Raw genomic sequence first — 19,101 nt, forward strand, 5'->3', positions numbered from 1 at the left:
GGAGACATGGAGACCTTGTGGGGACATGGGGATCCCTGTCACCATGCTGGGGGCTGTCCTGGTGACATGGGGACAGAGAGCTGGGGCGGGGGGGACCCTGCACCCTGGGGGAGGTGACAGCTCGGGTGTCCTGGGAGGGTCTTAGGTGTCACTTGGGGTCCCCCTGGTGCAGTTGGGGTGTTCTGGGAGGGTCCCAGGTGACACTCGGGGTCCCGAGGTCCAGTGACACTCAGGATCCCCCGCTGCAGTTTGGGGTGTCCTGGGAGGTCTTGCTGTCACTTGGGTCCCGAGGTCCCAGGTGACACTCGGTCCCGAGGGTCTCAGGTGACACTCGGGGTCCCCCCAGTGCAGTTGGGGTGTCCTGGGAGGGTCCCAGGTGACACTCGGGGTCCCGGGAGGGTCTCAGGTGACACTCGGGGTCCCGGGAGGGTCCCAGGTGACACTCAGGATCCCCCCAGTGCAGTTTTGGGGTGTCCTGGGAGGGTCTCAGGTGTCACTTGGGTCCGGAGGGTCCAGGTGACACTCGGTCCCAGAGGGTCCAGTGACACTCAGGATCCCCGGTGCAGTTTTGGGGTGTCCCGGGAGGGTCCCAGGTGACATCGGTCCGGGAGGGTCCCAGGTGACACCGGGTCCAGGAGAGTCCCAGGTGACACTCAGGATCCCCCCGGTGCAGTTTTGGGGTGTCCCGGGAGGCTCTCAGGGCCGCCCCGGTGCCGCGGGCAGCAGCAGCGGTTTGGGGAGCAGGGGGGGTTTCATGGACACCGAGCGCTCCAGGGCTCCGGGCCGGGGTCCCCAGGGTGTCCCCCCCGGTGTCCCCAGCGAGTGCATGCGGGTGAGGCCCCGCGGCGGCCCGGGGGGGCTCACGGGGGTCCCCCCCAGCGAGTAACTCTGCGCCAGCGGCCGCCGCGGGGCCGGGGGGCTGTCGGGGGGCACGTCCAGGCGCACCGGGGCGCGGTCGTGGGGGCCCAACGGGGGCGCGGGGCCGCGGGGCAGCACCCGGTTGGCGAAGGAGCCGCTGCCCGGGGGGGTCCCGGGCCACGCCGAGCCCCCGGGCAGCCGCTGCAGCGTCTCCTCGCGAACCGCCCTGCCCGGCGGGCCCGGCCCGGGGGGCTCCGCGGGGCCGCGCCGGGGCTCCCGCTCCCGGGGGGCGCGGGCCGGGGGCAGCGCGGGGGGCTCGGGCTCGGGGCCGGTGCCGGTGCCGGTGCCGCTCCCGTCCTGCGGCGGCAGCGCGGGGTACAGGCGGGGCACGGGCGGCTGGCTCGGGCTCCGGGGGGCGCAGGGAGGATCCGGGGGCGCTTTGGGGACGGCGGGGCGCTGGCAGCAGGTGGCCAGCAGCCCGGTGGCCAGGGCGCCCACGGCGAAGGCGCCCAGCACGCAGCCCACGAGCACCGGCACCGGAACCGTCGCTTCGGCACCGGGCCCGGGTTGCTGCACCCCTGCGGGACCTCCCGTCAGCCCGGTGTCCCCCACAGAGACCCCTCGGTCTCCTCTCCCATCCCTTCTCCTGTTCCTGGGGTCCCTCCTGCTCACTGGGGTCCCCCCAGCCCACAGTCCTTCTCCATCCCTTTTCCCCCCTTGGGATCATTATCCCACCCCAGGGGTCCCTCTCCTGTCCCTGGGGGTCTCGTATTTGTCTCTGGGACACCACAATCCCCCCCCCCAAGTCCTTGGTGTCCCCCTCCCCAACCCCTGGGGTCTCCCCCCACCCCAGGGTGCTCAGACGATGTCACTGACCGTGGGCCAGGTCTCCATCCTCGTCACCAACCCTTGTAGGCCCTGTGAGAGCAGAGCAGGGTCAAGCCAGGCCCCTCCACGTCCCTTGGAGCCACCAATGTCCCCTCCACGTCCTCCCCATCCTCTGGCATCACCCACGAGTGCCAGAGCCACCCCAGTGCCACCGTGGTGCCACCCCAGAAATCCCCAAACATCCCCAGTGTCCCCCGTGTTCCCCCACTTCACCTTGGCAGGTCCCGCTGATCCCGAGCGATCCCTCCATGTCCTGCTGGAAGCCACTCCTGGGACACAGAGGGGACATCACCCGCTGTCCCCAGCTGTCCCCACACGCCCCGGGAGGTCGGGGATGGGAGGGACAAAACTCACGGAAGGTCCTCGGAGAAGGGGACGCAGCCCCTGGAGGGCAGCCAGACACAATAGGGGTCTCGGGCAGCCAGGCAGCTCCTGCGGGGACACAGCTGCCATCCATGTCCCTGTGCCCGTGTGTGCCCGTGTCCCCTCCCCTGCCCTCGTGCCCTTCCATGACCTTGCACATCCTTGTGTCCCTGTGCATTGCACACTCATTCCCTTGCACATTCCCATCCCCAATTTGCACATCCCCGCTCCCTCCCGCTCCTTTCCCATCCCTCCCGGCCCCGCTCACCCTCGGCAGGAGCCGTGGCGGCCGCAGCGGCTCAGGGGCAGCCGCAGGAGGCACCCGGCGAAGGCCACGATCAGCTCCTGGCCCGGCAGGTGCAGCTCCAGCCCCAGCACCCGGCTGGGCACCCCGGACCCCCGCGGGCTGTGGCACCTGCACCCGAGAGCGCTTGGGGTCAGCACAGCCCCCCTGAGACCCCAAAACCCCGATGGGCTGTGGCACCTGCACCCAGGGCCAGCACAGCCCCTCTGAGACCCCCAAATCCCCTTGGGCTGTGGCACCTGCACCCAGGGTCAGCACAGCCCCCCTGAGACCCCCAAATCCCCTTGGGCTGTGGAACCTGCACCCGAGAGCACTCGGGGTCAGCACAGCCCCCTGAGACCCCCAAATCTCACAACCCCACACTTCCTGAGAGCCCCCCAGCCCCCACAGTGCCCAGAACCCACCCCCAGGTCCCCCAACCCCTCAGTGCCCACCAGCCCCCTCCAGCATCCCCCGAGACCCCCAAACACCCTTGGGCTGTGGCAGCCGAGAGCACTTGGGGTCAGCACAGCCCCCTAAGACCCCAAATCCCCTTGGGCTGTGGCACCTGCACCCAGGGTCAGCACAGCCCCCCTGAGACCCCCAAATCCTCACAGCCCCATAGTGCCCAAGAGCCTCCCAGCACCAGCAGCTCCCACAGTGCACAGAACCCACCCCCCAGGACCCCCAGGCACCCCTCAGTGCCCACCAGCCCCCTCCAGCATCCCCTGAGACCCCCAAATCCCTGTGGGCTGTGGCACCTGCACCCAGGGTCAGCCCAGCTCCTCTGAGACCCCAAATCCCTGTGGGCTGTGGCACCTGCACCCGAGAGCACCCAGGGTCAGCACAGCCCCCCTGACACCCCCAAACCCCCAAATCCTCACAGCCCCACAGTGCCCAAGAGTCCTCCAGCACCACCAGCTCCAAGAGCACCCAGAACCCACCCCCCAAGCCCTCCAACCACCCCCAGGCACCTCTCAGTGCACCCCAGCCCCCTCCAGCACCCCCCAAGCCCCCCAGACCCCCCACCCTGGGTCTGCCCCTCACCGCCCGGGGTCGTAGAGGCTGATCTCCTCCAGCAGCAGCGTCCTGTCCCTGCTGTCCCTGCTGTCCCCCAGCTCTCGGGGGTCCCTCGGTGCCGGGGTCCCCCCGGGGGGCTGCGGGGCCTCGGGGCTCGGTGCAGCTGCCAGGACCTTGAGCAGCCGCCCGTCCTCGGCGCCCAGGAACAGCACGGTGTGGTTCCCGCGGGGCCCCGCGCCCGTGTCCGCGGCCAGCTGGGTCAGCCTGCGGCAGGACAGGCTTTGGAAAGCCGGGCTTGGGGCTCAGGGGCTTCCTGCAGCCTCCTGTGGCCCCACACACCCTTCTCACTGCACAAGGAGCATCCCCACCCTGCAGCGCCCGAAGCTCCTCTCATGAAATATTCCCTGTCCCCACGGCCACTCCTACAAATCCATCACTTTTTATTGCCTTTAACTAATTCACCCTTTCCCACAGCAGAGAGGAAAGAGTTCAGATCTCTCAGTGGGATGTTTTTCTTTCAATTTTTTTTCTGGTTGTAAATGTTTAGGAGGGGAAAATCACCTAATGTATCACTCTTAAAAGAAAGGGTAGAAATGTGTTGCCTCATGACAGCTTGGCTAAGTGGACTGTGTAAATAATAACATAAATATCATACATTATATAAAAGCATTTAATTATATTATATTATATATATAATATAATATAATTATATTATATTATATTATAATATTATATATATTATATTATATTATATTATATTATATATTTATATTAATTATATTTTATAATATATTATTCATATTAACATTAATATAAAATAAATAATATATAATCTATTATATATTATATAATATATAATATAACATATTATATAATATATTTATATTATATAGCAGATATAATATAATGCATTTATATAAATATAATATATTGTATATCATATATATATATTTATATAATATATATATTATAATATATATTATATATATAATATATAAATATAATTTAATAATATTTATAAATATTATATGTGAATATATCATAGTATTTATATATTTTAAATTATATAAATATATAAATATTTATCTAAAGATACCAGGTAAAAGGGCAATACTGTGGCAGCTTACAGTGCGCCATGGTGATTTAGAAAACCAACTTCTTATGGCATCTCACTTCCTAAGTCCATCCCACCCCTGAGGCCACTGCCCCCAAAGCCTCCCTGTCCGATGTCCACCTTGTCCCCAAGGCCACCCTGTCCCTGAGGCCACCCTGTCCCTGAGGCCACCTTGTCCCCAAGACCACCCTGTCCCCAAGGCCACCCTGTCCCTGATGTCACCCTGTCCCTGATGTCACCCTGTCCCCGCACCTGGTGCCGGTGTGGGTGAAGAGGGGCCTCCCTCCCGCGGGTCCCACAGCTCCGTGCAGCAGCGGGTGCTCCTTGGCGAACACCAACGTCTCATCGGGGAAGTCGCCAGAGGTGACAACGCCAGCAGCAGGTCCCATCCCGGCACAGCAGCCCGGCCTGCGGCACAGCTGGTGTGGGGATGCGATTTCTGCGGCACCCAGGGGTGTCCCGGTGTGGGTGGGGGTACCCGGGTGTACCTGGGCTGGGGGACCCTGTCCTCTGGCACCGGGCCCCAGGCGGTGCCGCGGGGCTCGGCGAAGGGGCCCTCGAAGGAGCGCTCCACGTCCGCCAGGTAGAAGGCGCAGACGGCCGAGCCAGGGATGCTGCGGGGACAGCAGGGGGGGACAGGATGGCCTTGGGTTGAGCAGGGCCCCGCCGTGTCCCTGGGGTGTCCCCAGGCTCTGTTTCTCTGTGTGCGTCCCCTCTGTGTCCCCATGTCCCCAGTTGAGTCCATCCCCACTCCCCCTGTCAATCCTTTCTGTGTCCTCATGTCCCTTTTGATGTCCCCTTCCCATGTTCCCCTGGACATCCCACTCCCGTGTCCCCATTCCACATGTCTGTCCCTCTCATCACCCTGTCTTCACATCCCATGTCCCTGAGGTCTCATGTCCCCAGTCCCCTGGTCCTCATGTCCCCATGTCCCCATGTCCTCCCTGTCCCCAAGTCGCCAGGTCTTCATGTCCCCAGGTCCCCTGTCCCCATGTCCCAATCCCACATCCCCATGTCCCCATGACCCATGTCCCAACCATCCATGTCCCATGACCCCATGTCCCCATAATGCCTGGGTCCCCATATCCACACATCCCCATGTCCCCCCACATTCCACGTCCCCATGTCCCCATGACCCCACATCCCCATGTCCTCACATCCCCGTGTCCCCATGTCCTGATGTTCCCCCTGTCCCCATGTCCCCGTGTCCCTGCCTGTTGGGTTGGGTGCCAAAGAGTGCCAGGACAGCGGGGCGCCCGTGCAGGGTCTGTGGCGGTGTCACAGCCTCCAGGACATCGAAGTAGAAGACGGTGTCCCCAGGGACGGAGCACTGCAGCCGCACCTTCAGGAAGGACGTCCAGCGCCGCTCCAGCACCCGCGGGGACCCGCCACGGTCATTGCGGCACACCCGGGCCACCCGTGCCACCAGCACCTGCATGGGCATGGGTCAGCACCTGGACACCCTCAGGGTCACCTGGGCACCCAGTCCACCTGGAACCTGGTCACGCACTGCAGGCTGGTCCACTGGACACCTGGGTCACCTGCACCCTCAGATCACCACCTGCGCACAGCACGGCATGGGGATGGGTCAAACCTGGCACCTGGGTCACTGGCACCCTCAGGATCACCACCTGGACACCTCGGTCATCAGCACCTGCATGGGGATGGTCGACCTGGACACCTCAGGTCCTGATACCTCAGGACACACCTGGCACGGGCCACACACTGACAGGAACCTGCTCAGCACCTGGACACCCTCAGGGCCACCTGGACACCCTCAGGGTCACCACCTGGGCCACCCGTGCCACCAGCATCTGAATGGGGACTGGGTTAGCACCTGGACACCCTCAGGGTCACCACCTGGAGGTGTCCTCCACCCAGGTCCTCAGGGCCACCAGCACCTGTACAGGAACTTGGTAGCACTGGCACCTCAGGTCACACCGGCACCAGGCACCAGCACCTGCATGGGAATGGGTCAGCACCTGGACACCCTCAGGTCACCACCCAGGCCATCTGGGCACCCCTGGGCATCATCACGGTCCCCCAGACGCCTCCGGGGGCACCCACAGGCCTGACACGCTGGTGAGGGGCTCAGGAGTCTCCCCTGGCTCAGCCCCAGGGTGGGGGTCCCTGGGTGCCCCCCCTGTGCCCCCCATGCCCTGTGCCCCCCATGCCCTGTGCCCCACCTTGCCCAGGGCGCTCAGCTCCACTGCCACCTCCCTGAAGAAGAAGTAGACGTAGGGGCCGTAGGGCAGCACCTGCACAAAGTGGGGTTCTGGGGGGGCAGGGGAGGTCGGAGGGACCATCAGCTCCTGCCACCTCCTGTCCTTGTCCCACAGCCTTGTGCTCAGCCCCTCCCCTGTACCCCCAGATTGCAGCCCTGTACCCCCGACCCCATCCCCACAGACCCCTGCACCATTCTGCCTCATCCCTCCACACCTGTACCCCCATCCGACCCCCACAGACCCCCCAAAACCCCCTGCACCCCCATCCCATCTCCGCAGACTCCCCCAAACCCCCACAGACCCCCGTCCCACCCCACAGACCCCCACAGATCCCTACACACACCCCCCAGACCCCCTGTACCCCCATCCCATCCCCACATCCCCCTGCCCCATTCTGACACATCCTTCCATCCCTGTACCCCCATCCCACCTCCACAGACCTTCACAGACCCCCTGTACCCCCAGAGACCCCCATCCCACCTTCACAGACCCCCACAGACCCCCTGTACCCCCATTCCATCCCCACATCCCCCTGCTCCATTCTGCCACATCCCTCCGCACCTGTAACACCTGTAACCCCTTCCCCACACCCTCCTACACCCCTGCACCCCCATCCCACCCCCACAAACGCCCTGTACCCCTCATCCCACCCCCACAGACCCCCCCAGACACCCCAGACCCCCCATTTCGGGGTACCCTGCAGCCAGCGGGAGCTGTACTTGAGGGTGCGCAGAGGAGCCTGCCCGGGGCTCAGGCTGCGGTAGATCACGGCATCACTGGCCTGGAAATCGGCCACGGTGGCCGAGTACAGGCTGCCATCTGCGGGGGGGGGGACACACCGGGTCACCCCCGGGCCCCCCCGGACCCCCCCGTGCCCACGTGCCCCCCAGCACCCACCGACAAAGAGAGCCACGATGCTTTGCTTGGCATCGAAGGGACACCGTGCCTGGCCGCTGACCTCGTCACCCTGCTGGGCCAGGCTGCTCACCTGGGGGGGGACACACCCAGAGACCGTGAGACCCCTCCCCAAATACTCAGCAACCCCTTTGTGCCATCCCAAACCCCATTGGGGTCCCCCCGGTGCAGTTGGGGTGTCCGTGTCTGAGAACCTCCATGCCCTGGGAATTGCTTTGCTGGGGTTGAGACCCCCCAGGCACCCCCAGGAGGCTGCTCAGCTGTGGGGGGACATGTCCAGAGGCTGTGAGACCCCTCCCCAAATACTCAGCACCCCCCTTGTGCCATCCCCAACCCCATTGGGGTCCCCCCGGTACAGTTGGGGTGTCCTGGGAGGGTCTCAGGTGACACTCAGGGTCCCGGGAGGGTCTCAGGTGACACTCGGGGTCCCCCTGGTGAAGTTTTGGGGTGTCCCGGGAGAGTCTCAGGTGACACTGAGGGTCCCAGAAGGGTCTTAGGTGACACTTGGGGTCCCAGGAGGGTCTCAGGTGACACTCGGGGTCCCCCCGGTGAAGTTTTGGGGTATCCTGGGAGGGTCTCAGGTGACACTGAGGGTCCCGGGAGGGTCTCAGGTGACACTCGGGGTACCGGGAGGGTCTCAGGTGTCACTCGGGGCCCCCCCAGCTGCACCTCCGTGCTCTGGGAATTGCCCTGCTGGGGCTGAGACCCCCAGGACCCCCCCTCATTTCGGGGGTCCCCCCACCTGGTACGTGCGGCACAGGGGGCTGAAGGCGTTGGTGCCACAAGCCAGGAGGGTCTCGGCGTCGCGGGGCACCAGCACTCGGATGTAGTTGTGACACTCGTCCTGTGGGGAGGGGACACAGGTGACCCTGGTGCCACCACATCAAACCCCGCACCCCAAATTCCCAAATTCCTGCACCCCAAATCCCGGTGACGCCCCCTCACCTGCCGCCGGCCCCGCATGGCGCAGTTCTGCCTGTCCTGCGTCTCCCAGGTGAGGTGCTGCCAGGTGAGATGTGCCAAGGGAGGGTGGGCACGGGGACCCTCGTGTGTCCCCCTGTGTGTCCCCTGTGCCCCCAAGGGTCGCTGTCCCCGTCCCCCCTTACCCGCTCCGGGTACAGCGTCCCCTTGTCCTGCCGCAGGTTGAAGGCGTAGATGTGGTCCCTGGAGGGGGGGGGTGAGTGTGCAAGGGGACACAGGGGTGTGCAAGGGACATGGGGGTGTGCAAGGGACACAGGGTGTACAAAGTGACAGGGGTGTGCAAGGGGACACGGGGTGTGCAAAGGGACATGAGGTGTGCAGGGGACACGGGGGTGTGCAAGGGGACATAGAGGGAGTGCAAGGGACACGAGGATTGCAAGGGGACAAAGGAGGTGTGCAAGGGGACATAAGGGATGTGCAAGAGGACAAAGGGACAACGCGCACAGGGGGTGTGCAAGGGACACAGGGGGTGTGCAAGGGGACACGGGGACAACACGCACAGGGGGACAGCGCGGGGCTCACGCACTGACAAGGGCGCAGGAGCGTGTAAATCCTTGCACAAGCCCAGCTAAGGCTGCCCCACACCGGAGCCGTGTCCCGGCACACCGGGCGCTCACCGGGCGGCCACGAAGAGCGTCCCGTTGAGCCGCAGCATCCGCTGGAAGTCCAGGCCGAGCCGCGCCGTGCCGTTGTCCCCCCGGAGCCCCCCGAAACGCGGGTACGCGGCCGTGGCTGCGGGGCGGGGGGGACACGGTGAGACCCCGGTAACGGCCGGGATCGGGGTGTGAGAATGGGAACCGGGAATGGGACTGGGACTGAGAACGGGAATCGGGACCGGGGTCTGAGAACGGGAACCGGGACTGGGATGGGCTGCAGCGAGGCCAGGGCTGGGGGCAAGGCAATGGGGCAGGACTGGGATCAGAATTAGGGCTGGGGGCTGAGACTGAGGTCGGGATTGGGGCCAGGATTGGGGTCAGGATTGGGGCTGGGATTGGGGTTGAACTGGGATGGAAGCTGGGAATGGGGCTCGGATCGGGACCAGTATCAGAACTGGGATTGGGGCTGGGACAGGGATTGCAGCCAGGATCGGGACCAGAATCGGGGCTGGGATTGGGATTGGGATGGGACAGGGATTGGGATGGGACAGGGATTGCAGCCAGCCCCACCCCGGGGCCGTCCCCCAGCCCCCCAGCCCCGCTCACCTGCCAGCCCCACGGTGCTCCGAGCCACCAGGTCCCTCGGGAAGGACTGGGCAAGGATCCCGGTGAGGAGGAGGAGGAGGACGAAGAGCAGCGGGACCCCCGGCATCGCGGGTGGGGCTGAGAGCGACCCCCCCGCCCCGCCCCGGGCTGCGAGCGGGGGGAAACTGAGGCAGGGGGAGTGGGGACAATGTGGGGACAGTGCTCCCAATGTCCCCATTCTTCTCAGTGGTTCCCATTTCCCCAATGCTCCTGTCCCAAAGTCCCCAGTGCCCCCGTCCCAGTGCTCCCAGTGCTGCTGCCACCAGTGCCGGGACATTTCCCCCAGCACCCCCAAACACCCCCCTACACCCCGACCCCGCACCCCAAATACCCCCACGACACCCTCACAACACTCAGCGTCCCACCCAAAACCCCTAAAACACCCCAAAACCGCCCGTCCCCATGCTCTGTACAGCGCCCTACACACCCCCTGCCCCAGCACCCCACAACACCCAGCCTGCACCCCAAAACCACCCCAAAACCACCCCAAAACCACCCCAAACCTACTCCAAAACTGCCCCAAAACCACCCCAAACCTACCCCCTGCTCCAACACTCCACAATACCCAGCCTACACCCCAAAACTACCCCTAAACAACCTCAAAACCACTCCAAAACTACCCCAAACCACCCCAAATCCACTCGAAATCACCCCAAACCACCCCAAACCTACCCCCTGCTCCAACACTCCACAATACCCAGCCTACACCCCAAAACTACCCAAAACCACTCAAAACTGCCCCAAATCCACCCAAACTCACCCCAAACCACCCTAAACTACTCCAAACCACCCCAAATCACCCCAAACCCACCCCCAGCCCCAACACCCCCCCAACCCCCGCCCCTCCCGGACCCCTCGGCGCTCGGTACCGGCTCCGCTCCCCGCTCGGTGCCGAGCGGCTCCGCCCCGGAACGGGCCGGGACCGGGCACCGGCCGGAGCGGGGGCCGGTGGGGGGCGGGACCGGGGGACCCCCGTGGGGACGGAGAGTCCCCGGGGCTGCCCCCGCGGCCGCCCTATAGATAGGCGTTAATCCCCGTTAATGAGATGATCCTCATTAACTGCCGAGCCCGGGGGTGGGGGTTGGGGGGGGGGGGTTTGCAAGCGCGTGTGCGCGGCTGTGACACAACCCCCCCCCCCCATGGTCGGTGCGCGCTCCCGCGTGTGTAACCGGCGGGCGCGCGCACGGTGCGGCGGCCACCCCGTGTGTGTCCCCTCTGTGTGTCCCCCTCTGTGTCACCTGCACCGTGGTGTGGCCACTGTTACTGGGACGTACTGGGACGTACTGGGAGCACTGAGATGCCCCCCCCACCCCCTCGGTGTCCCCACTCAGGCTGCGCTGTCCCCGAGTGTCACCTCGTGGGGACATGGCAGGGGTGGGAGACGCTGGGGACACCCCTGAGGGTCGGGGGGTGCTGGGGGGGTCCCAGGGGGCGGGCACGGGGTGACATCTGCTGGCATGGCCGGGGATGGCACCGCTCGGGGACACGGGGGGGCGGGGTCCCCTCGGAGCGATGGTGGCAGCCCTGGGGACACGGCGGTGTCCCCCCGGAGCGATGGTCGTGTCCCTGAGGGTGGCAGGGGACAGGGTCGCCAGTGAGGGAAGGCGGAGGACGTGGACACACAGAGGACACACGGGGGACACAGCGGACATGAACAAGACACACACAGGACATAGGGGACACACAGGGGACACACGGGGGGACACATGGGACATAGAGGACACAGGACACATGGGGGACACATACACAGGACACGGGGGACACAGGACAGAGGGACACCCACAGGACATGGGGAACACATGCAGGACACGGGGACATCCACAGGACACACGGGGGACACACACAGGATAGAGGGGACGCACAAGGACACGGGACATATGGGACACACGGGACACACACAGGACAGAGGGACACCCATAGAACACACGGGGTACACAGACAGGACACACGAGGGACACACACAGGACAAAGGGACACGCACAGGACAGAGGGACACTCAGCTGTCCCCAATCTCCGCTACCCTCCCGAGGGCGGAGCCATTCCCGGCGGTTCCTGCAGGGGGCGCAATCCCCGGCTCTGTTTAGGCCCCGCCCCCCAGAACGCGTCAAGCCCCCGCCCACTCATCAGGAGGCCCCGCCCCCCGTCATGGCGGGCGCGCGCGTGCTCGTGCACGTGCGGCGTGGGGGGGCGGGGGGAGCGGCAGCGTTCGGGCAGGTCCGGGGGGAACCGGGGGGAACCGGGGGCAATGGGGGGGGTCTGGGGGTCTATGGGGGTAACGGGGGGGGCAGTGCAGGGCAGGGGGAGCGGGGACAGCGCGGGGACGGGGACAGTGACAGCGCGGGGACAGTGACAGCGCGGAGACGGTGACAGCGGTGTCCCCGCAGAGTGTCACCGGCGTGTTCTGCCCCGCGCACACCGACGTGGCCCTGGTGAGCTGCGGGCTGGAGCGCGACCGCTTCCTCATCTCCGATGTGCCCTTCCCCGGCTCCACCGTCACCGTCCTCAAGGTGCCACCAGCCCCGGTGTCCCCCCCTCGGTGTCGGAGCCATGGCACCCCTGACATCGCCTGTCCCCGCAGAGACCCCCGTTCTGCCCCGCCAAGCTGGGAGGGGACACGCCGGGTGACCGGGGGGGACACGCGGGGGTGACAGCCGCGGTGGCCGTGCTGCTGGAGGCCACCTGCGGCCACGTCCTGCTGACCCGCCGGGCCACCACCCTGCGACACTTCCCCAACGTTTGGGTGCCACCAGGTGAGCACAAGGACGGGGGACAGCAGCTTTGGGGGGGGGGACAGATATTTTGGGGTCCCCTGACCGCTGTCCCCCCACTCAGGTGGGCACTTGGAGCCAGGAGAAGAGGTGAGGTGACACCGCGGGGAGCGCAGGGGGTGCCAGGTGAGTTGGGGACACCTGTGACACCCGACCCCCCCAGCTGGTGGCCGCGGGGCTGCGGGAGCTGGCCGAGGAGACGGGGCTGCGCCTGGAGCCCGGAACCTTCTCGTGGCACCTGCTCGGCCTCTGGGAGGTAACGACCCCTCCCCAAAGAGGGGCTGGGCAGGGGGTGACACCCGCAGGTGGCCGCTGTGTCCCACGGGTCACCCCTGCTCCCCGCAGTCGCTGTTCCCCCCCTCGCTGAGCTGGGGGCCACCGCGGTGCCACCACATTGTCACCTACCTGGCGCTGCGCTCGGCCGAGCCCCGCCAGCGGCTGCAGGTGGGGACAACTCGGGGGGGCACTCTGAGAGGGTCCCTTCATGGGTGGGGGGCACCTCATGGGGGTCCTCTGTGGGTGGGGGTCCCTCTTGGTCTTGCAGTCCCTCTCTGGGTGGGGTTCCTCTGAGCATGGGGGTCTCTCTGAGGGTGGGGGTCCCTCCATGGGTGAGGTCCGTCCGTGGGTGGGGGCACCTCCAAGGGGTCCCTCCATGGGTGGGGGGTCCCTCTTGGTCTTTCAGTCCCTCTCTGGGTTGGGGTCTCTCTGAGGGTGGGGGTCCCTCATGGCCGGGCTATTCCTCTCCTGGAATCCCCTCCTGAGGCTGGGGTCCCTCCAAGGCTGGGGGTCCCTATGGAGGTTGGGGTCCCCCCACCGTGGGGGTCTCTCCCTCCACGAGGGGTCCCTGCCCAGGCCCGGCTGTGCCCGAGCCCGGCTGAGGTCAGCGCCGTGGCCTGGCTGGAGCCTCCGGTCCTGGAGGCCATCGCTGCCACGGAGGATGGAGCCGAGGGACCGGGACCGGGATCAGGACCGGGATTGGGATCGGGACCGGGATTGGGATCATTCCCCAGCGAGCTGCCGGCCACCATAGGGTGAGACCCCTCTGCCACCCTGGGGACAGCGACGCGAGGCTGGAGAGCCCCTGGGGCTGCCCAGCCCCGTTCCTGACCCCGTTGCCCGGTGCAGGATCACGGAGCTGAGCCCCGACGGCCTCCGCAGCTCCCGGATCGCCACCGGGACCCTCCTGCGCCGGGCCCCGGAGCGCGGCCCCGACCTGGAGCGCGTCAGCACCGGCACCAAATTCGCGCTGGGCCGGTGGCGGGCGGGGCCCGGCCGGGGGCAGGAGCGCGAATAAAATCCCAGCGGGATCCAAACTGGATTGGGGTCCTGGAGTGGGGTGTGCGTGGGGTCGGGGGGAGTCCAGGGGAATGGAGAGGGTGCACCCCGTTCCCCGGGCTGTGGGGATGGGGACACGGGATGGGACACAGGGTGGGAACACAGGATGAGACATGGGATGGGCACATGGGACACAAAATGGGACCCAGAATGGGACATGGGATGGGGCACAGGACACAGAATGGGACATGGGATAGGACACGGAAAAGGACACAGAATAGGGACACGGGACACAGAATGGACACAGAAAGGGACACGGGACACGGAAAGGGACACATAATGGGACACGGGATGGGGACATGGGACAGGGGATGTGGGACATGGAAAGGGACATGGAATGGGACACGAGATGGGGACACAGAAAGGGACATGGGATGGGACACAGGATGGGGACATGGGACACGGATGGGACACGTGTTTGGACACAGGATGGGGACACAGGACACAGAATGTGACACGGCCCCGTGTGTGTCACAATTTCCCGGTTTAATGCCACAGCCCCACTCCCGCCTCGGCCCGCAGGATCCGCAGCAGCGCGGCGTGCACGCCCTCGTCCATGAATCCCTACGGAGGAAGGAATGTGGATTTTACCAGAATCCCACCCAAAACTGTGTCCCCACCCCCCAGATACCCCGGGCAGGGCCGGGGGTCCCACCTGGGCAGCCTGCAGGAGGTGGCTCCGGTACACGGCCACGGTGTCCCGGTGCTGCTTCTGCTGCACCTGGCGGGCACAGGGTGGCACTGGGTGACTCAGGGTGACAGGAGGTGACAAAGGGTGACACGGTGTGACACCGGGCGCTGTCCTCACCTCCAGCTGCAGCTGGAGCCGGGCGCTCCTGCCCCGCAGCCCCAACACCTCGGCCGAGAGTTTCTCCGTCTCCACCAGCAGCTGCTTCAGCTGGGGGGGCAAAGGCAGGGGCAGAATTGGGGGGCTGCGGGGGGTTGGTTGCTCTCAGAGCCCCCTTGGTCCCTGCCAACCCCCAAGGTCCTGCTCAGTTCCCCCGAGGTCCCCCAAATGGGGCTGGGAGGGGGAAGAGGATGGGATGGGATGGGATGGGATCAATGGTAACAATGGATCGATGGGATGGGATGGGATGGGATCAATGGGATGGGATGGCGATAGGATGGGATGGGATCAATGGTAACAATGGGATGGAATGGGATTGATGGGATCAAAGGGATGGGATGGCATCAATGGGATGGGATGGGATCAATGGGATGGGATGGGATGGGATGGGATTAATGGGAGGGGATCAATGGGACCAATGGGATGGGATCAATGAGATGGGATGGGATCATGGGAAAGGGGACAGGGATGAAAATGTTGATGGGAACAGTAGTGAGAAAGGGGTGATGATGATGATGATGATGATGATGATGATGATGGTGGAAAGAGGACTGGGAAGGGGATGGTGATGGGAGGACATGAGGATGGATATGGGAGGAAGAGGAAGATGGGAAGGGGTCAGCGATGGGGACAAGGATGGCAGGAGGATGATGACGGGAACGGAACTGGTGCTGGGAAGGTCCCGTTCCCGTCCCCGTCCCCAGCCCGTCGCTCACCTTCCCGTCCTTGTCGCGGCAGGCGCGCTCCAGCCGCCCCGCGCGCTCCCGCAGCGCCGCCACGCTGCGCTCCAGCCCCTCCGCCGTGTCCCGCAGCTCCCGCAGCTCCCGTTCCCGCCCGGCCGCCCTCTCCTCGGCCGCCGCCGCCGCCTCCCGCCACCGCTCCGCCTCCGAGCCCGGCGGGACCCCGGCGGTGCCGCTCTCCGTGCCCTGCCCCGCTCCCGGTTCTCCCGGTTCTGTCCCGTCGCTCCCGGGGGTCTCTCCGGCCTCTCCCTCCTCCATCTCCGTGATGAGCTGCAGGGCCTCGTGCTGGGAGCGCACCAGCGCGTCCAGCCGCCGGTGCAGATCCCGGAGGATCCCGGCGCCGCTGTCGCCGCCCGCCTCCCGCACCCGCGCTCCGAGCCCGTCCCGCAGCGCCCGCAGCTCCCGGCGGAGCCGCCACGCCTCGTCCCGCTTACCGGGATCCTCCCGCAGCTCCCGCAGCTCCCGCTGCAGCCGCTCCCGCTCCCGGCCCAGCCGCGCCAGCTCCACCAGGAGCTTCCCGTTCCCCTCCCGCAGCTCCAGCAGCTCCTTCTCCATCCTCCCGCCCTCCCTCGGTGTCTCCTCCCGGTGCTTCCCGCCCGGAGCTGGCTCTGTGCCGTTCACCGAGCACCGGCGGAGCTTTTCCAGGAGGGTTCGGGATCCTTGGAGCATCCTGGCGTGGATCTGGTCCTGCTGCTCCAGCGCCTGCTCCAGCCCCGCCGCCAGCTGCTCCCAGGCCCGGAGGGAGCGCTCGGACTCCCGGCGCAGCTCCCGGCTCCGGGACAAGGCTCCGGCCTTCGCTTCCCGCATTTTGGAGCATTCCTCCCCCAGCCAGGCCAGGAACGGGATCAGCGCCGGAGCCTCGGAGCTGCCGTGTCCTCCTCCTCCTTCCCACTCTTCATCCCTCGTCCTCTTCCTCAGCTCCGCCACGCGCCGGGCCAGGAGCTCCAGGCAGGCGCCGTCATCCTCCTCATCCTCCTCATCTTCATCCTCCTCCCGTCCCGGCAGGAGCCGCACGAGCTCCCGCAGCCGCCGCCGGACGCCCTCGGCAGCTTCCTCCATCCTCCGGCATTCCAGAGTCTTCCTCGCCAGCTCCTCCCGCAGCCGCCGGGCAGCGCGTCCGTCCCGCTGCTCCTCTTCCTCCTCCTCCTCCTCCTCTTCCTCCTCGCCCTGGATTCCCACCTGTCCAGCGCCATTCTCTGCAGGAGGGAAAAACACAATCCCGTTTTCCCAATTCTTCTCCATTTTTTCCCATTTCCCCCCAATTTTTCCCCTTTTTTAGGGGGGCTCCAGGAGGTCTCACCTCTCCTTGGGACCTTCTGGAGAGCCCAGCTCGGGATGTCCCCGGTGACATTCCCGGTGACATTCCCGGTGTCCTTGTCCCCCTTGTGGCCCTGCAGCAGCTCGGCCACTTCCAGGCTGCCGTGAGCCAGGGCCAGGGCCAGCGCCGTCCTGAGCGGGGATGTGACACCGAGGGACACGGGGATGTGACACCGAGGGACATGGGGATGTGACACCGAGGGACACGGGGATGTGACATGGAGGGACACGGGGATGTGACATGGAGGGACAGGGGGATGTGACACCGAGGGACAGGGGGATGTGACACCAAGGGACACGGGGATGTGACACTGAGGGACAGGGGATGTGACACCGAGGGACATGGGAACAGTGAGCAATGGCAGGGGGTGGCACAGGGGCACAGTGACAAGATGGCACCATGACACAGTGACACAGTGGCACAGGTGACTCCCATCCCTTCTGTGCATTGGTGACACCACAGAGCGATGTCCCCAGGGCATCCCAGTGTCCCCAGTGTCCCCAGTGTCCCCTGTCACCCACCTGCCATCCCTGTCGGCCAGCCCAGGCTCGGCCCCACGCCGCAGGAGCTGGGCACACACAGCCACGTGGTTCCCCTGTGCTGCCAGCATCAGGGGGGTCTGCCCGTGCTGGGGGGACACGTGGGGTGACCACCAGCCCTCGCTGTCCCCTGCCACCCCCTGCTGTCCCCCTGTCCCCACTCACGGCGTCAGGGACATCCAGCGGGGCCTCGTGGTCGCAGAGCAGGAGGACGCTGGAGGCGCAGCCCGAGGAGGCTGCGGGGGGACGGGGTCACTGCAGGGACTCTGGGGGACCCCCCTGGTGTTCCCCAAATCCCGGGGTGTCCCCGTGTCCCACCCTCACCTGCCCAGTGCAGCGGAGTCCGGTTCTGCCCGTCCACGTGGCGCTCGTTGGCTCCGTGCTGGGGGCACAGCGGGAATGGGAATGGGATGGGAATGGGAATGGGGATGGGAATGAGATGGGATTGGGATGGGAACAGAATGGGATAGGGAGTGGGAGAGGGAATGGGAATGGGAATGGCCCCCCAGTTCCAGCCCTGTTCTCGTCCTCGTCCCCATCCTTCTTCCCTGTCCTTGTCCCCATCCCCACTTCCATTCTCATCCTCCTCTGCATCCCCAATCTGTGTCCTTATCCCTGTCTCTATCCTGATCTCCGTCCCTGTTTTCACCCCCAGCTTCATCCCAATCCAGTTCCTGTTCCCATCCCACTCCTATCCCATTCCCATCCCATCCAATTCCAACTCCAATTCCCATTTCCATTCCTATTCCCATCCTCGTACCTGCAGCAGCACCTTCACACACTGGGGCTGGCAGGCGATGGTGGCCAAGTGCAGGGCGGTGCTGCCTGTGGGGACAGGACGGGCTGGGGACACTCCTGGGGGACACCTGCTCCCCTAAGGGACACCCCCAGGGGACACCCTGCTCCATCAGGGGACACTCCTGGGGACACCTCCTCCCCTAAGGGACACCCCCAGGGGACACCCTGCTCCATCAGGGGACACTCCTGGGGACATCTGCTGCCCTAGGGGACACCCCCTCCATCAGGGGACACCCCCTCCTCAAGGACACTCCCCAGGGAGGACAGCTCTGGTGTCCTCCAGAGGTGACACAGGGACCTGCCTGGATGTCCCCAAGGTGTCCCCAAGGAGTCCCCACCCACCGTCATCGTTGCTCTCATTGACGGGAGCCCCGTGCTCCAGCAGCAGCGTCAGGCACTCGGTGAGACCCCCGGCCGCGGCCAGGTGGAGCCTGGGGGAGGTGACAAGTGGCCGTGACCGGTGTGTCCCCCCCCCTCCCGGCCCCTGCCCGTGTCCCCCCGGCGGTGACATACGCGGATTGTCCCCTGGCGTTGAGCTTGGCGGGGCGGGCGGCCTTGCGGGCGGCCAGGGCGGCCACCCGGGCCACGTCCCCTCGTGTCACCGCCTCCAGGAGCTTCTGGTCCTGCCGCGTCCAGCTCTCCATCTGCTGGGGAGGCGGGTCCCCAAATCCAGGACAGGACCCCAAACTCCAGGACAGGACCCCAAACCCCAGGACAGGACCCCAAATCCAGAACAGGACCCCAAACCCACGACAGGACCCCAAAGCCAGGACAGGACCCCAAGCCCAGGACAGGACCCCAAAGCCAGGACAGGATCCCAAGCCCAGGACAGGACCCCGAAACCCAGGACAGGACCCCAAACCCAGGA

General features: G+C 65.3%; 3 protein-coding genes across 5 annotated transcripts; 1 reads left to right on the forward strand and 2 right to left on the reverse strand.

Annotated features, from left to right (window-relative positions):
• Window positions 1-541: 541 nt before the first annotated feature.
• Window positions 542-10,890, reverse strand: SEMA6C (semaphorin 6C). Of its 3 annotated transcripts, XM_064732656.1 has the most exons (19): window positions 10,758-10,890; window positions 9,850-10,013; window positions 9,265-9,379; window positions 8,773-8,830; window positions 8,612-8,668; window positions 8,409-8,510; window positions 7,649-7,739; window positions 7,448-7,570; window positions 6,713-6,801; window positions 5,741-5,958; window positions 5,015-5,140; window positions 4,779-4,934; window positions 3,440-3,676; window positions 2,378-2,524; window positions 2,101-2,178; window positions 1,960-2,015; window positions 1,735-1,776; window positions 647-1,428; window positions 542-593 (listed from the first exon to the last, which is right to left on the reverse strand). In XM_064732656.1, the coding sequence occupies exons 2-19, from the start codon at window positions 9,953-9,955 to the stop codon at window positions 549-551; spliced, it is 2,628 nt and encodes an 875-aa protein (XP_064588726.1). In that variant the 5' UTR covers window positions 9,956-10,013; window positions 10,758-10,890; the 3' UTR covers window positions 542-548. The 3 variants fall into 3 exon arrangements, with proteins under 3 accessions (XP_064588726.1, XP_064588724.1, XP_064588725.1); XM_064732654.1 differs by lacking the exon at window positions 10,758-10,890 and having other exon boundaries at window positions 9,850-10,475; XM_064732655.1 differs by lacking the exon at window positions 10,758-10,890 and having other exon boundaries at window positions 647-1,436; window positions 9,850-10,475.
• A 1,117-nt stretch (window positions 10,891-12,007) lies between these two features.
• On the forward strand, window positions 12,008-13,974 carry NUDT17 (nudix hydrolase 17). Its single transcript, XM_064732565.1, has 8 exons — window positions 12,008-12,102; window positions 12,273-12,395; window positions 12,467-12,638; window positions 12,721-12,746; window positions 12,820-12,912; window positions 13,002-13,100; window positions 13,509-13,687; window positions 13,782-13,974. The coding sequence occupies exons 1-8, from the start codon at window positions 12,034-12,036 to the stop codon at window positions 13,948-13,950; spliced, it is 930 nt and encodes a 309-aa protein (XP_064588635.1). The 5' UTR covers window positions 12,008-12,033; the 3' UTR covers window positions 13,951-13,974.
• Window positions 13,975-14,458: 484 nt separating this feature from the next.
• ANKRD35 (ankyrin repeat domain 35) lies at window positions 14,459-18,877 on the reverse strand. The gene is made up of 11 exons (XM_064732304.1): window positions 18,747-18,877; window positions 18,576-18,664; window positions 18,196-18,260; window positions 17,760-17,817; window positions 17,601-17,671; window positions 17,418-17,524; window positions 16,879-17,027; window positions 15,555-16,774; window positions 14,800-14,889; window positions 14,647-14,712; window positions 14,459-14,555 (listed from the first exon to the last, which is right to left on the reverse strand). Exons 1-11 carry the CDS (start codon window positions 18,875-18,877, stop codon window positions 14,478-14,480), a joined length of 2,124 nt encoding a protein of 707 aa, XP_064588374.1. The 3' UTR covers window positions 14,459-14,477.
• Window positions 18,878-19,101: the final 224 nt, after the last annotated feature.

The sequence above is a fragment of the Zonotrichia leucophrys genome, chromosome 25, assembly GCF_028769735.1.
Source record: "Zonotrichia leucophrys gambelii isolate GWCS_2022_RI chromosome 25, RI_Zleu_2.0, whole genome shotgun sequence".
NCBI lineage: Eukaryota > Metazoa > Chordata > Aves > Passeriformes > Passerellidae > Zonotrichia > Zonotrichia leucophrys.

Excerpts from the sequence above, each read along its gene's own strand:
- SEMA6C (XM_064732654.1), bottom strand. The coding sequence starts at position 10,165 with ATGTCCCGGCACTGGTGGCAGCAGCACTGGGAGCACTGGGACGGGGGC. Across the intron at positions 8,831-9,264 it reads ACGCTCTTCGTGGCCGCCCG|GGACCACATCTACGCCTTCA; the intron begins GTGAGCGCCCGG and ends CCCCCCCTCCAG. Across the intron at positions 1,777-1,959 it reads GATCAGCGGGACCTGCCAAG|GGCCTACAAGGGTTGGTGAC; the intron begins GTGAAGTGGGGG and ends CTGCTCTCACAG.
- NUDT17 (XM_064732565.1), top strand. The coding sequence starts at position 12,034 with ATGGCGGGCGCGCGCGTGCTCGTGCACGTGCGGCGTGGGGGGGCGGGG. Across the intron at positions 12,103-12,272 it reads GAGCGGCAGCGTTCGGGCAG|AGTGTCACCGGCGTGTTCTG; the intron begins GTCCGGGGGGAA and ends GTGTCCCCGCAG. Across the intron at positions 13,688-13,781 it reads GAGCTGCCGGCCACCATAGG|GATCACGGAGCTGAGCCCCG; the intron begins GTGAGACCCCTC and ends TGCCCGGTGCAG.
- ANKRD35 (XM_064732304.1), bottom strand. The coding sequence starts at position 18,877 with ATGGAGAGCTGGACGCGGCAGGACCAGAAGCTCCTGGAGGCGGTGACA. Across the intron at positions 16,775-16,878 it reads CCAGAAGGTCCCAAGGAGAG|AGAATGGCGCTGGACAGGTG; the intron begins GTGAGACCTCCT and ends TCCCTCCTGCAG. Across the intron at positions 14,713-14,799 it reads GGCTCCAGCTGCAGCTGGAG|GTGCAGCAGAAGCAGCACCG; the intron begins GTGAGGACAGCG and ends TGTGCCCGCCAG.